The 17,819-nt window shown below is 31.8% G+C and overlaps 1 protein-coding gene and 1 long non-coding RNA gene across 2 annotated transcripts; one reads left to right on the forward strand and one right to left on the reverse strand.

Annotated features, from left to right (window-relative positions):
* Nucleotides 1-396: 396 nt before the first annotated feature.
* LOC146900979 (uncharacterized) lies at nt 397-1,673 on the reverse strand. Its single transcript, XM_085735518.1, has one exon. It carries the CDS (start codon nt 1,443-1,445, stop codon nt 654-656), a length of 792 nt encoding a protein of 263 aa, XP_085591644.1. The 5' UTR covers nt 1,446-1,673; the 3' UTR covers nt 397-653.
* A 12,132-nt stretch (nt 1,674-13,805) lies between these two features.
* On the forward strand, nt 13,806-16,229 carry LOC146900980 (uncharacterized). The gene is made up of 2 exons (XR_015022311.1): nt 13,806-15,148; nt 15,951-16,229. It is a non-coding gene; the product is annotated as an uncharacterized LOC146900980 (long non-coding RNA).
* Nucleotides 16,230-17,819: the final 1,590 nt, after the last annotated feature.

Raw genomic sequence — 17,819 nt, forward strand, 5'->3', positions numbered from 1 at the left:
AAAGGTGGGGGATGAAGATCATGGGACTGTTCCATAAAGTTGTCGGCTAGGTCAAGTTTTTTATTATCATTGTATGTTACTTAAGTGGATCGAAGTTGAACCATTGATATCTCTCTCGTTCTATTCCCAACAAAACTTCAAAATGTTTTCAACCTACTCGAATTAAAGTTAGTTTAAGGTTCAAATAACCACACTATGTTAGTTTAAGGTACAAGCAAATGAATTGTCTGTCCAATTCAATCGTTTGTATAACTTAACTTAGTCACAAGTAAGGACTTAAAAATTACAGTCATGAAGAAAATCAATAGAGACTACACCTAGAAAGTATGCGTTCATAATTATCTTATGTAAATATAATATTGGTAATGAAAACTTATAAGTATTATCATCATTCACTAAAGATAATAAGCTTAATTGGAGCACTTTTATTATGAGATAAAAGAAAACATACATAATACATCTAGATTTGGTGTCGATTTTATCCGAAAATGAAGAGAAAACAATATAAAAATCAAAACTGCATCAAACTATGGTATTTGATGTATGTTTTAGATGTCCAAATATTTTTTCTCATCAGCTTCTAAACAACTACAACACCAATATGTCTTATTATTCTTGTTTATGTTGGGGATACTCCAATCGCCGCCGCAAGATCAAACGTTGTGGCTCCCCGGCAATCGACCCTGGTTGCTTGTGCTAGTGCTACCATTGTCAAAAGTATCAGCCCTAGAAGAAGGAAGCACAGAAGGAGCATCAACAGGAGGAACATGAGGAAGCATCTGGGATCCAGCCAACCCAGAATCATGAACAGGAACATCAGCACCCATCTGGAATCTTGCCGAGCCACCACTGCCACCGACTGAACCACCACCAACAGGAACATTAACATCCATCTGGAATCCTGCCAACCCATCATCACCATCGGGGCCACTAAGAAGCTTTTGTTTTAGAACTTCTAGGTTGTGAAGCTGCTGAGTCGTTAACTCAGCAGCTGGCAGCTGATTAAAACCCAATGGTCCTCCACCGACTGTCATAGTCGGTGGAGAAGCATTTGGCTTAAAGCCAAAACAATCAGGAAAAGCGAGAACAAATTCAACGACCTGAGGATTGAGGTATTTGGCCAGTTCATTCTTCATACTCTTGAGCTCCGTTTGAGCTTCATTCAACCTACCTTGAAGGTCATTTGCTGGACCCGCACAACCATGGATAGGGTCCCTCAACCAGGCATCAGCTTCATACACCAAGGATTCAACAACTTGTTCATGATGTGAAACATCCAGTTTTTTCAACAGATTAGTCACATTTCTCTTTCCAAACACCGAGTGTACCTTGGCGAAACGCTCCAAGTTGTCCTTTGGAAAGTAAGGAGCTAAGACACAGCTAGGGTGGCACTTCCTATGGAGATGCTTGCAAGCTGCACATGGGCGAATAATCTCTCTATCCATAACTGCACATTAAATTAGCAAATTCAATTATTCATTTCATTCAAGAACAACAATTTAAAACACACACCGAAAGCGAAAACGAAATCTAACTCAAATCTTTTTTTTTCTTGACCTAACTGTGCCATGCAATATAAAGAATTTTGAGGTGTAAAATATAGGGCATCAAAACCATGTATATATAACAGCAATGGAATATGTGAGGTAAATGGTGGTAGCTACTGATTCCTGAAGATCTCAATTTTCAACGATCAAAATTTTAAAAAATAAAGAAATAAGAGAGAAAATATTGAAATGAAAAGAAAAAGATTAATTGAAATGAGAATTTCTATGAAAATAAAGCGGCGAAGGAAAACTTACATTGGAGAAGAAAAGGTGCTATGAAAGATGAGATGTTACAAGCAAAGCCTTCTTACCCTATTTATAATGAAATGTTATCATTTTTTTATTATTATTTTTTGACCAAAATATTTTAACATTTCTTTCTATGAAAATCCTTTTTTACTAAAACAAATAAAATAATTAAATAAAAAATTAGTAATAGTCAAAGGAATAGAGTTATCTAGAAGGAATCAATGATAAATATAAATATAAATATAAATTTAAATATAATACATACAAAAACAAATCAATATTATTACAAAATAAATAAATTAAAAATAATAACTATAGGAGTAGAATTATATAGAAGGAAACAATAAGGTGATAATTACAAGTGTCAAATTTTGCAAATATTTAATATTTTTGAAAAAAAAATATTTTTTTGAATGAATTTTTGAAAAAAAAAAATAATATTTTGATCAGTCCTCTGTCCTCTAATAAATATCTGGGGCTACCCACTCAATTTGGGAGATCAAAAGTTCAAGACTTCAACTACATAATGGATAAAATCATCAATAAGCTGAAAGGATGGAAAGAGAGACATCTGTCTTTTGCTGGTAGAAGTGTGCTCATTAAGGCAGTAGCTCAAGCCATACCTGTCTATGTAATGAGCTGCTTCCTTCTGCCTCAAGAAATTTGTCATAGAATTGAAAGTGCAGTTTGCAGATTTTGGTGGGGTAGTAAAGGAGATAACAAGCCTATTCATTGGATCTGCAAGGAGAAAATTTTTAAATCCACTACTGAAGGTGGGCTAGGATTCAAAGGCCTTAGGGATTTCAACCTAGCCATGTTGGCTAAACAAATCTGGAGATTGCACAATAATCCTAACTCTCTTATTGCTCAGTGTTTTAAAGCCAGATACTACCCAAATTCAGATGTTCTACAAGCCTCTATAGGCCTAACTCCTAGTTATGCATGGAGAAGTCTACAACAGTCTATTTGGATTATAAATAAGGGCTGCTGCTGGAAAGTTGGTAATGGGCATAAGATTGATATATGGTGTGACAATTGGTTACCTTTTCAGAATGGTCTCAAGGTCATTACTAAAAACATCAACAACCCTAACATTGTAAAGGTTAAAGATATACTTCAAGGAACTCCTCCAAAGTGGAACCAATCACTAATTGAGGAAACCTTGCTACCCATTGATGGGAACCAGATACAGCAAATTCCAATAACTCACAAGGATAATGAAGATTCTTTGATGTGGACCTACTCTGAGTCAGGTGTTTACTCTGTTAAAACAGGTTATCAAGCTATTCAAACGTGGGAAAACAATAGGGACCAAGGAACATCTGACAATGGAGTAATGGATCAGGTCTGGAAGAAAATTTGGGGAATTGTGACCATCCCCAGACACAAGGTGTTTCTTTGAAGACTTTTGCAAAATGCCATCCCAGTTAGGAATGAGCTGCTTAAAAGAGGCATCAGGTGCTCCCCCCTCTGCCCCAGATGTGAGTCAGGCATTGAGACCACTCAACACCTCTTTTTCAATTGCGAAGTCACTAGGAGAGAGTGGTTTGGATCCCAGCTAGGGATCAACTTTAACTCTACTAGGATTCCAAATTTTATTGACTGGCTTATCAACTTTATTACTACCAAAGACAAGGATATCATAATTTTACTAGCAGCCTTACTCTACAACATATGGCATGCTCGGAACCAAAAAGTTTTTGACAATATCGACGTACCTGGAGAAGTGGTGTTACAACGTGCCAGCACTAGCATCCAAAACTTCGAAAAGGCCCGCGCTGACGCTTCCGAAATCCATACTAGCTCCAACCCTTCCTTCAGCATACACAGAGCTCGAACACCTAACAAGGTAAAATGGAAGAAACCTGAGAAGGATAGTATCAAGCTAAATAGTGATGTGAACCTTTCCATACCTGACCTGTGGGGTATCGGCGTTATTGCTAGAAACGACGAGGGCTTGGCGATGGCATCTGGAACTTGGCACCGACCAGGTTTCAACTGTGCAACAACGGCGGAAGCTTGGGGTATCTACCAAGCTTTGATTTTCGCAGGAGATTGTGGCTTCTCCAGAGTTGAATTCGAAAGTGATAATGAAAAGGTTGTGAAGATGCTTAATGGATCTGAAGAGGAGTGTAAAGGCTACCTGGGCTCTATAGTAGATAGCATTCTCTCTCTTAGTTCTAATTTTAACCAATGTAGTTTTTCTCATGTCAGAAGAAGTGGAAATGGTTTGGCTCACTTTTTGGCCAAATTAGCTCTTGCCGATCCTGATAAGGTTTGGATGGAAGATGTACCATCCAATGCCACATCATTGTATTTCTCTGATCTTATTGGTTAATAATAAAACAGTCTTTTTATTCAAAAAAAAAATATTATTAATTTTAATTTATTATGCAAACCATCTACGAGAAAAATATTTGCACTGCTAGTGTATGTTTGAGACCTTGAGGTATGATTCTCTCAAGTTTGATTCATCTCGATGTTAATTTTGGTGGACTAGTCTATGCAATGCTTTTAAATGGCCCCCCAAATGGACGATAAGATTTTTTTTAATGACACAACATAACATTCTTATATACAAGTTTGTTTAAGGTTACATCCAAAGAATGAAAAAGCGAGCCCAAAATCATCTGCCCCATTTATATATTGGTATAGAATAGATAGTACAATAAGGGTGAGATATGTATTGAAAGCAATAGGTATGAATAGAGATTTAGAACATTTACATGCAATTGCTACATATTCCATGATCTTAATTTTCACAATAGAAGCTTCAATTTAGCAAGTTGTTAAGTTGTTGACATAATACAAAGTGGCATCATTAACTACCACTGTATATTATAGTTTCTGGTTAACAATTGCAGGCTTGCAGTTGAGAATTGTTAAGAGAGTAATAATTTTGATTACTTAACTAGATTTTGTTCGTAGTTAGTACGTACGAATTGGTTAATTCTCAACATGCTCTATATATAGAGGTATCTTGTATACATCTTACATATCTTTGAATATAATTTACTATCCTTTTGAGAATTTCCTTTCATTTCCAAGCTCTCAAGCTTTCAAGTTAGTTCTTTTTCCTCCATGGTCCTCTGATTCTTAATAAGCATTTGGGACAACACGTACCACATTTATACACAAAAAATTCGAAAAACAGGCCACAAATGCTTGTAAATCCAACTAGACAATGCATACCAAACTGAAAAGGTAGGGTTGCACCTAGAAAGTAGAGGTAACTCGAATTCCAGTTGCTCCTCACAACTGAAAAGGTAGGGTTGCACCTAGAAAGTAGAGGTAACTCTTGTGAACATTCTTTTGAATATACAATTTTTATCGGTATAAATTCATACAATTCTCACAACTTGAAAATGGGGTCCACATAGAGTGGTGTGATCCATCAATACAAGACACTTAAAACTTTTAGTGACAGCAAAGAACCGTATGTAAATATCAATCTGTATATATATATCCCAAAACCCTGTACCTACGGCCCATTATTTCATAGTAAATAGTTTACTATACCTACAGCCGGAACGCCATTGCTGTAGGTTATAGCGACGGTGTGCGTTGGAGCCAATCCAATCATTTTTCATCAACAAGTGTTACAAAAAGTTATTGATGGCGTGTGACATTTTATTAATTTGTGAGGATGATTCCAGTCTTTTTCAATTTAGAAGCTCTTTTTTGGTATGTACCAATTACCCTTACTTAGCAACTGTAAAGATTAATCCTTCAATCGGATGGTTGATGCATAAACAATATAATCTTTTTCATCAAAATTAAATATCAAAGGCGTACGATTGTGGAAACATGTTATCGGAGAAAAATAGTTAATAGTTGGATTCATTATACACTATCGTGTTTATTCTGCCATGTGGTAAATCACAGAGTTTGAAAACGATATAAATGAGCTCAAAAAATACATCTAAAGCTCAACAACATCCATAAAGTTTAGAACAAACAAATACAAACTTATATATAAGATAATTAAAGGAGCAATGACTTGCTAAGAGTAGTATTCGTATTTAGAGAACCCAAATTTTAGTGGTAAAAGAAAAAATCTCTTCTAAAATACGTTTATTCTCGGTTCCCAAATAAAAATCTTTGTCTCTCTCTCCCGCTCCCGTTCTTTTCCCTAAAGAAATTCAGAAAGTCACGAGCAATGTTTGAGAAATCAGCACATCAAATCAGTGAGACATCTAAATTATGGGTTCAAATGCTTTAGACTACTCGAATTAAGATAAAGCTACTATCGAATTGTTCAAACAACCACACTACAGGAGTATTAGTTTAGGGTTAAACCGAATGAATTTCCCAATTAAAATCGTTTATATAACTAAGTCACAAGTAAGGACTTAATCTTAATCTTAATCTTAATACTATACAAGCATGCAACATGTTTTAGGTAGAATCAAATAGGTGTCAAGCTTAGAAGCATTCATTGCCATGCCATCATACTAAAATTGTACTTTATTTGCCAAATCTTAATCTTAATAGTATACTATACAAGCATGAAACATGTTTTAGGTAGAATCAAATAGGTGTCAAGCTTAGAAGCATTCCTTGCCACATCGATCATCATATTAAAATTATATTTTCCTTGCCAAATCTTAATCTTAATATTTTAATCTCTTTTTAATCTTAATCTTAATACTATACAAGCATGCAACATGTTTTAGGTAGAATCAAATAGGTGTCAAGCTTAGAAGCATTCATTGCCATGCCATCATACTAAAATTGTACTTTATTTGTCAAATCTTAATCTTAATAGTATACTATACAAGCATGAAACATGTTTTAGGTAGAATCAAATAGGTGTCAAGCTTAGAAGCATTCCTTGCCACATCGATCATCATATTAAAATTATATTTTCCTTGCCAAATCTTAATCTTAATATTTTAATCTCTTTTTAATCTTAATCTTAATACTATACAAGCATGCAACATGTTTTAGGTAGAATCAAATAGGTGTCAAGCTTAGAAGCATTCATTGCCATGCCATCATACTAAAATTGTACTTTATTTGCCAAATCTTAATCTTAATAGTATACTATACAAGCATGAAACATGTTTTAGGTAGAATCAAATAGGTGTCAAGCTTAGAAGCATTCCTTGCCACATCGATCATCATATTAAAATTATATTTTCCTTGCCAAATCTTAATCTTAATATTTTAATCTCTTTTTAATCTTAATCATGTCTTATCTTATCTTATCTTGAGGGTGAAATTTATGAATTTATGTACACACATGCAACTATTTAAGGCTGGTTTCTGTTTTTATTTTATTGCTCTAACAATTATTAATAAGCATTTTATCTTTTTAAATGTTCTAGGTCAAGACCACATTTACTGCTATTGTAATCGATTTTGTCTCTTCATGTATTGCTCTTTATATATTTGTTTTATGTGTTGAATCAAAATTTGTTCACTATTGAATACCATTGGCTGCTTTGAAACACATCCATCAAAACAAACTTACCAGTTACCACCACTCCCTCTTTTCTTCACACTCTCTCTCACGTAACAACACATAAACCCTTTTCTTCTTCAAAAACACATACAAACCCTACTTAATCTTAATCTTAATACTTTGAAACATATCCATCAATCAACTATAATTTTTTCAATAGAAACAGAGGTATATCTTAAAGGTGATTCACACAAATAATAGTGAAATGATTTTCATCATAGGAGGGCTGGAAATGAGTCGAGTCGAGTCGAACCTGTCTGAGCTCGACTCGACTCGATAAGAATTGGTTCGGCTCGAAACTCGACTCGAGTTCGAAACGAACCTTTTTTTCGACTCGAGTTCGGCTCGTTTAAAGTTCACGAACAACTCGGTTCGGCTCGTTAGGTTCATTTCGTTTGCACGAATTGCATATTTCAAAACTTTTTTTTTTGAGAAAAAAGGTTTTTTTGTCAAAAATACATGATTTTGACCTTTAAAAAAAATAACAAAAATATAATTGAAATAAAACTACCGTAGAAGGTAGTAGCACTTTATATATTACTACTGTAGCATATAGTATAATAGTACTAGTATTGGTTGGCAAAAGTTATGGTGCATAAGGAGATCCTTATGCACCGTGCATAATTGCTTTCTACACCCAACATAATTGCTTTCTACACACCAAGTGAAAAGAATTATTTGGGTCCACTAAAAAATCTATTTGTTTGTGGGCCTAATAAAGCCCCATATTATAATTTTTTTTCTTAACAATTTATTTATGCAAAATAGCTTATTCGAAATAGTTTATTTATGCAAAACAACTTATTAGAATGATTTTTTAAAAACCGCTTATTCAAAACAACTTATTTATGCAAAACAGCTTATTCCGATTAATTTTAAAAACCAACTTATTCAAAATAGCTTATTTATGCAAAACAGCTTATTCGAAACAACTTATTAGGATCACTTTTTTTAAAACCGCTTATTCAAAACAACTTATTTATGCAAAACAGCTTATTTGTTCAAAACAGCTTATTCAAAACAGCTTATTTATACAAAACAGCTTATTCCGATTTCATTTTAAAAAACAACTTATTCAAAACAACTTATTTATGCAAAACAACATATTTATGCAAAACAACTTATTCAAAACAGCTTATTTATGCAAAACAGCTTATTCGAAACAACTTATTTATACAAAATAGCTTATTTGTGCAAAACAACTCATTCAAAACAACTTATTTATACAAAACAGCTTATTTGTGCAAAACAGCTTATTTAAAACAGCTTATTTATACAAAACAACTTATTCCGATTTCATTTTAAAAAACAACTTATTCAAAACAACTTATTTATGCAAAACAACATATTTATGCAAAACAACTTATTCAAAACAGCTTATTTATGCAAAATAGCTTATTCGAAACAACTTATTTATAAAAAAGAGCTTATTTGTGCAAAACAGCTTATTCAAAACAACTTATTTATACAAAACAACTTATTTGTGCAAAACAACTTATTCAAAACAGCTTATTTATACAAAACAGCTTATTCCTATTAATTTTAAAAACCAACTTATTCAAAATAGCTTATTTATGCAAAACAACTTATTCAAAACAACTTATTTATACAAAACAGCTTATTTGTGCAAAACAGCTTATTCAAAACAGCTTATTTATACAAAACAGCTTATTCCTATTAATTTTAAAAACCAACTTATTCAAAATAGCTTATTTGTGCAAAACAGCTTATTCAAAACAACTTATTTATACAAAACAACTTATTCCGATTTCATTTTAAAAAACAACTTATTCAAAACAACTTATTTATGCAAAACAACATATTTATGCAAAAACAACTTATTCAAAACAGCTTATTTATGCAAAACAGCTTATTCGAAACAACTTATTTATACAAAATAGCTTATTTGTGCAAAACAACTCATTCAAAACAACTTATTTATACAAAACAGCTTATTTGTGCAAAACAACTTATTTAAAACAGCTTATTTATACAAAACAACTTATTCCGATTTCATTTTAAAAAACAACTTATTCAAAACAACTTAGTTATGCAAAACAACATATTTATGCAAAACAACTTATTCAAAACAGCTTATTTATGCAAAACAGCTTATTCGAAACAACTTATTTATACAAAATAGCTTATTTGTGCAAAACAACTCATTCGAAACAACTTATTTATACAAAATAGTTTATTTGTGCAAAACAGCTTATTCAAAACAACTTATTTATACAAAACAGCTTATTTGTGCAAAACAACTTATTTATACAAAACAGCTTATTCTGATTTCATTTTAAAACACAACTTATATATGCAAAACAACATATTTATGCAAAACAACTTATTCAAAACAGCTTATTTATGCAAAACAGCTTGTTCGAAACAACTTATTTATACAAAATAGCTTATTTGTGCAAAACAGCTTATTCAAAACAACTTATCTATACAAAACAGCTTATTTGTGCAAAACAGCTTATTCAAAACAGCTTATTTATACAAAACAGCTTATTTGTGCAAAACAGCTGTTTTGCACAAAATAAGCTGTTTTGAATAAGCTTTTTATGAGTTAGAGAGAGAAATGAGTATGGATTATGAGTTTCTTTACTGGAACGTTGTTTAACATGTTATAGACTGCAATTATTAATGAAACCATAATTATGGTTTAATGGTTTTGATAATCATGTATGTGAAACCAAGATAAATGTGTAATGATTTTTAATGAAATTATTATTGTTAGATGGTTTTGAATAATGATTAAGATGTTATACACTGAAATTATTACTGAAACCATAATTATGGTTTAATGGTTTTGATAGTCTTCTATGAGAAACCAAAATAATTGTCTAATGGTTTTGCTATGGCTATGGTTTCTGTGAGTTGGTTTCAAAACCATTTTGCTGTGGAAATGGCTTCCGTGAGTTGTACTCCAAAACCATTTTGCAGTGAAAATGGTTTCCGTGAGTAATGCTAACACCAAATCCGAACCGGATTGATCATAAACAACACAATTCATCACAACATTCTCAATAATTCATCAAATCCGAATTCCAGCTTATACCAACAGATTTCACATCGAATCATTTCCCAATTCCAGTGAAAATGGCTTTGTAATAAAAAAATTGTGATAAACATTTAAATCATTATTAAGTAACCACTTAATAGTACACACTTATAACCTAATGTGAATTAATCAATAAGTAACCACTTTTTTTGTAAAGCCTCGTCATCTCTCTTTTATTTCTTACGTTGTAAAACGAATTTCTGACTTTGTCTAAATATAATCGCGCTTTAATGGTTTTAATAGACTTGTATGTGAAGAAAAATAATTGTCAAATGCTAAATAAAATAAAAGAATAGTGAAAATTATTATTGACAAATGATTTTAAATAAAAACTATTACTGAAACCATAAGTGTGGTTTAATGGTTTTGATAGTGTTCTACACGAAACCAAACTAATTGTTTAATGGTTTTGCTATGGGTATGGTTTCTTTGAGTTGTACTCCAAAACCATTTTGTTGTGGAAATGGTTTATGTGAGTTGTACTCCAAAACCATTTGATGTACTTAATGGTTTTGGAGTACAACTCACGGAAACCATTTCCACTGCAAAATGGTTTTGAAACCAACTCACAGAAACCATAGCCATAGCAAACCCATTAGACAATTATTTTGGTTTCTCATAGAAGACTATCAAAACCATTAAACCATAATTATGGTTTCAGTAATAATTTCAGTGTAAAACATCTTAATCATTATTCAAAACCATCTAACAATAATAATTTCATTAAAAATCATTACACATTTATCTTGGTTTCACATACATGATTATCAAAACCATTAAACCATAATTAAGGTTTCAGTAATAATTGCAGTGTATAACATGTTAAACAACGTTCCAGTAAAGAAACTCATAATCCATACTCATTTCTCTCTCTAACTCATAAAAAGCTTATTCAAAACAGCTTATTTTGTGCAAAATAGCTGTTTTGCAGCTGTTTTGTATAAATAAGTTGTTTTGAATAAGCTGTTTTGTACAAATAAGCTATTTTATATAAATATGTTGTTTCGAATAAGCTGTTTTGTATAAATAAGCTGTTTTGCACAAATAAGCTGTTTTGTATAGATAAGTTGTTTTGAATAAGCTGTTTTGCACAAATAAGCTATTTTGTATAAATAAGTTGTTTCGAATAAGCTGTTTTGCATAAATAAGTTGTTTTGCATAAATATGTTGTTTTGCATATATAAGTTGTTTTGAATAAGTTGTTTTTTAAAATGAAATCGGAATAAGCTGTTTCGTATAAATAAGTTGTTTTGCACAAATAAGCTGTTTTGTATAAATAAGTTGTTTTGAATAAGCTGTTTTGCACAAATAAGCTATTTTGTATAAATAAGTTGTTTCGAATAAGCTGTTTTGCATAAATAAGCTGTTTTGAATAAGTTGTTTTTGCATAAATATGTTGTTTTGCATAAATAAATTGTTTTGAATAAGTTGTTTTTTAAAATGAAATCGGAATAAGTTGTTTTGTATAAATAAGCTGTTTTGAATAAGCTGTTTTGCACAAATAAGCTGTTTTGTATAAATAAGTTGTTTTGAATAAGCTGTTTTGCACAAATAAGCTATTTTGTATAAATAAGTTGTTTCGAATAAGCAGTTTTGTATAAATAAGCTGTTTTGAATAAGCTGTTTTGCACAAATACGTTGTTTTGTATAAATAAGTTGTTTCGAATAAGCTGTTTTGCATAAATAAACTGTTTTGAATAAGTTGTTTTGCATAAATATGTTGTTTTGCATAAATAAGTTGTTTTGAATAAGTTGTTTTTAAAATGAAATCGGAATAAGCTGTTTTGTATAAATAAGCTGTTTTGAATAAGCTGTTTTGCACAAATAAGCTGTTTTGTATAAATAAGTTGTTTTGAATAAGCTGTTTTGCACAAATAAGCTCTTTTGTATAAATAAGTTGTTTCGAATAAGCTGTTTTACATAAATAAGCTGTTTTGAATAAGTTGTTTTGCATAAATAAGTTGTTTTGAATAGGTTGTTTTTTAAAATGAAATCGGAATAAGCTGTTTTGTTTAAATAAGCTGTTTTGCACAAATAAGCTGTTTTGTATAAATAAGTTGTTTCGAATAAGCTGTTTTGCATAAATAAGCTGTTTTGAATAAGTTGTTTTGCATAAATATGTTGTTTTGCATAAATAAGTTGTTTTGTATAAGTTGTTTTTTAAAATGAAATCGGAATAAGCTGTTTTGTATAAACAAGCTGTTTTGCACAAATAAGTTGTTTTGCATAAATAAGTTGTTTTGAATAAGCGGTTTTAAAAAAAGTGATCCTAATAAGTTGTTTCGAATAAGCTGTTTTGCATAAATAAGCTGTTTTGAATAAGTTGCTTTTTAAAATGAGATCGGAATAAGCTGTTTTGCATAAATAAGTTGTTTTGAATAAGCGGTTTTTAAAAAATCATTCTAATAAGTTGTTTTGCATAAATAAACTATTTCGAATAAACTATTTTGCATAAATAAATTGTTAAGAAAAAAATTATAATATGAGGTTTTAATTTAGTGGGCTTGGAGTTTTTTTAAGTGGGCTTTGAAATTTGGGGCTCTATTGACACCTCTACTTATTAGAATTAAGCTTTCACTTAGGGTGTAGAAAGCAATTATGTTGGGTGTAGAAAGCAATTATGCACGGTGCATAAGGATCTCCTTATGCACCATAACCACACCCGTATTGGTTTACATTGTTTTCGTAATGCACTGCTCATATTTGTATATACTCCTCCTCGCTACTCTTTTCAAAACTCCCCGATGTGGGACAATTTTTATGCACATGTATATTTAAAAGCTTTGTGTGGGCATTAACTTTTTTTTCCCTCTCTCTAGTATTACAATTATCTTTGATTTTTATTCAAATTAGCAATAAGTAATTATTCCTATGAAAAAAGTTGATAATTATTAGATGAAGCTTGTAATAAATTCTATATTATATAAAAAGTGGGTGTGTATATATATATCGAGCTGGTACATGAAACAAACGAGTCGAACCATACTTAGTTCAAGTTCAACTCATTTATTTAACGAGCTTAATTTTTAACTCAAGTTCGACTCATTTGGTTCATGAACCAAGTTCAACGAACCAATTATCGAATCGAGTATCAAACTATTTTCGAGTTGGTTCGGTTCATTGACAACCCTACATCATAGTATTCACACAAACAATAGTTAAATGACTTTTATCATAGTAATAGTTACTAATTAGCATCACGTGTGTAATGTTCCGCATGTAAAAATTTAGTATCAGTTATTCTATCCTTGAAATTTTTATGAGAAGGGCATAATGGTAATTGTGCATAAGACTTTTCATGACCGAATCATATTATTCCAACGGACTACGGACAATGAAATATCTCGCTTAAAACTTTTACGGTATTTTATTGGCTAAGTTAAGAAGAGTGTAGAAAAGGGCAATTTGGTCTTTTCCCCTAAGTGGTGTATATAAGACAAAATATACATTAAATTCTCTACACTTTTCTAGTCACATCTCTCACTAGAAAAAAATCTGAATTTCTTCCCTCTCCCACTACCTCCATCGGCCTCCCTCTCTCACTCAAACCACTAAAATTCATACTCTCTTCATGCAAATCATCATGCTCAGGGGCGGTTCTAAGGCCCGGCGAGCCCGGGCACTCGCCCGGGCTCCGGCCCAAATTTTTTGCAATTTCTTATGTAAATCCCCTTGAATTTCTTATATAAACCCCTATAAATTGGGCAATTTCTTTAAATTTTTTTATTATTTGCTTGCAATTTCTTATGTAAACCCTATAAATATATTGCAAATTTTTTTTCGCCCGGGCTTTATAAAAATCCTGGCTCCGCCACAGATCATGCTTATGAACAAATAGAACCTTTAGAAGACTTAATCCTTCAATCTTTCCTCTCTTAAGAAACTTTTTTATATGCACTCTAGCAAAGGGTTTAAGAAGCTAAGAGTTGAGTTGGTAATCTTGTAATGGAAATTGAAGTTTGGAGTTATACTTTGAGCATTAGAGACAAGCTTGAGAAAGATTGAGGCAAGACACCAAGATCTAGGGTTTGGCTTGGCAAGAAGATTGAGTCAAGGGCTAAGTATTGAAATTGAAGTGTAAGTATAAGTGATAAATAGCTTAAGTTGTGATTAAGTTGCCATAAGTTGTTCCAAAAGCTACCATAATTGATTATTGAGTTAAACATGTTAGAATATTTTTATGAGTGGTTTAGGAGCTATGTATACATGTTTTATTTTCATATGGAAAATTTGAATTGAGATTGAATTGTCTAGAGGTCATAAGCTGTTAGTTAAGCTGTTTTGGGAATTTTGCCTAAAATGACTAAGTTGTGGAATAAGTTGCTGTATAATTTATTTCTATGGCTGATTATACATGTTGGAACTGTTGTGTTAAAGTTTGGATTGAAATTAATATGGTAGAAGTCATAAGTTGCTAGTTAAGTTGTTTGGACAAAAGTTTAAGTTGGAATTTTAGTTGTTTAAGGTATAATTTTGTGATGAAAAAATTTGGAAAGATATATTAAATTGTTATATGAGTAATTGTGAAATGATAAGCTGTTCTAGTAATGTAAAAAGTGCTTAAATGACGATTAAGCTGTTTTGGAAGTACTTAAATGGGTAAAAGTTGAACTTCTGTTGCAAGGACTGAAATGGGAATTTTTTTACATGTTGGTTGATGGAGTAAGAGTGGAACACAATTGAGTTGAGTTGTTTCAAAAAGGACAAAAGATATAAGTTAGGGCATAAGTTGTTTTGGAAAAGTGATTATGGAGTTTTAGAGATGGCAGAAGTTGCAGGCTGTTGATAAGCTGCTTTGCAATTTTCCAGAATTTATTAACGGTGAGTTCCTTTAGATAGAAACCCCACCTTGGGTAGTTTAATTTCCATGAAATTATATAAATTCACTTATTTTAGCTTATTAATTTAAATGTTAGTTTTTTTATGACAATATATGTGTATTGGTAATTATTTTATAATCCTTTTAGGAAAGGGAAACGACAACGATATGCCTAGAATCTAAATAGGACAGCATGAGCAAGTACATGAAAGTATTGGAATTATGAGATCATGTTATGATTAACGGGTAGACCACTGACCCAGCAAGTTAATTACAGGTTAAAGACGGGATCACTACGTCTTTTTACCAGTTTATATTATTTTTAAAACACATTTAAGTCGTGTTTTTTGTTATTCACGCCAGTGGGATACAAAAGGTTCACGCTAGTGGGACGGGGCACTTTCCGTAAGGATAACCCGCACGACGACAAGAGGAGTCCAGTGTTAGCCTCAGATAGGAATAATTTTCACCGGTCATGTCATGGAAATAAATTTCGGGGTTACTACACTCGGGTTTATTCCGTAAAATCAATCCAGATAATATTGTTTGTTCAACGCTAACTTTCAAACATAAATATGAAAGATAATAAGAATATGATTATGATAAGAATCATGATAGTATAGAGATAGCGATCCTAGTTTTCCCCCGATCGATCAGTTATGCAGATAAGAACAGTATAAACCCAAAATGGGTTGAGTTTAGAAACATATGGCGATCATAGGTTCCCTGAGATTGCCTACAGCATAGGATAGGTGGAACTCACTGAGACATCATATCTCACCCCATTCCCTTATTTTATTTCAGAGGTTCAAGTTGCTCGCAAGCAGGATAGTTCGTGATGAAGCATCGGAAGAACCTGGACGATTATGTTTACTCGTCTTATACCAGTTTATGATTTGTCATTTGTATGAATTTTGTACACATTAGTGGTAAAATTGCACATTTTATGACTCATGTATGTATACGCCAGTGGTATTATTTCAGATGTATCATTCTATAATTTGTTCAAAGAAAATTTTAATTATTGTAATTTTAATGTATCCATTACTAAATATAACACAAATGCTGAATATTCTAGATAAATTAAGTATGAGTATTACAGCGTGTCTCTGCATTTTATAAGTGCTTTTGGTTTTGATCTCACTATCCTGCTCTTGATTAAAAATTATGAATTCAAATGCATCTCTATGACAAGTATATAATTTGTTTCACACATTATTTGTTTAAATTTTTCTTTTTAACCTGAAAGTATAAACTCAAAGATAACGCTATATAAGTTATAGGCCGACCTACGTTATACAATCCAATAGCTTCACAAGAAGGAATTACATATTCAACCAATGACCATTCCAATCTATGGTAAGAGTTAGGCTTAATTAATGATTTGGTCCCTTAAGTTATTTGTTGGTTACATTTTGGTCCCATAAGTTATTAACGTTACAACATTGGCTTAACGTTGCAATGTGTATCCACCTTAAACATTGGCTTAACGGTTTTGACGGTGGGAATCTATTTGGTTGACGGAAGATGGCTTAAAGGGACCAAATTGTAACATTAATGGACTAAAATGTAGCCAACAAATAACTTAAGGGACCACATCATTAATTAAACCTAAGAGTTAGTATGTTATTTCATTATCTTTTGAGTAAGTATCTTATATGTTGCTTTTAATTTTTTTAACCTCTAAAATTTTGATGGTATTCAAAAACAAAAGGGACACTCAAATTCTTGCACTTAATTCTTTTAACCTCATATGTTGATGCTATTATTTGAGTGAGTGTCTTATTTATTGTGTATCTTAATCTTATTGTTCTACAAGCATGCAACATGTTTTAGGTAGAATCATATAGGTGTCAAGCTTAGAAGCATTCCTTGCCACATTATCATATTAAAATTGTACTTTCGTTGCCAAATTCAGCATTCACAAATTTAAAAAATGCAATAACTTACAAAAATTTAATTAAAATTCTAAGTGAAAATGACATGAAATTTGCCGTTGACACATGTGTTAAGGTTGAAAAACACCACAAAAATACGGAAATGCCTCGGTAGCCGTTAACTGCCGATGCGTAAAGAACCGGTGGCAGTTAACTGCCGATGGAATCGGCAGCAGTTAACTACCGCGAGATCCATCGGCAGTTAACTACCGATGCGATCCTGACAAAAATTCAGGTTGATGTAAATGTTTTTCTTTTATAACATTTAGTTGTTATAAATGTTTTTCTTTTTTTATAATTTTAGTTTTAGGTTGATGTAAATATTGTTTTTTTTATATAATTTTACTTTTTGAGTAGATTTACATGTTATAATTCATTTTTAGAGTAGGCAGCACAACATGGTGTCGTTTATCGATATGTTTGTCATGCTGCAGAGATCAACTAAAGATATTATCAACAGTTTGATTCCGCAAGAAGATCATGATTAGGTAGGGAATGCACCTTCAACTACAACAATTGTCTTACACATGAAATTGGATAAGGTCAAACCTGTTAAACAACAACTCTCAAGCATTCACCTAGAAGTTCTATGTTTAGGTAGTATCTTTATTTTGTTGGAATTTAAATTAAATTCTTGTTAGTTTGTTGAAGATGTTGGAATTGAAGATAACACTACATGTATTATGCAGAATCAGCTATATAAGTTATGATATCGAATTTCTTCATATAAGATGAG

The sequence above is a fragment of the Medicago sativa genome, chromosome 8 (assembly GCF_051527215.1).
Source record: "Medicago sativa cultivar Bolivia chromosome 8, Bolivia_mono, whole genome shotgun sequence".
Classification (NCBI taxonomy): domain Eukaryota; kingdom Viridiplantae; phylum Streptophyta; class Magnoliopsida; order Fabales; family Fabaceae; genus Medicago; species Medicago sativa.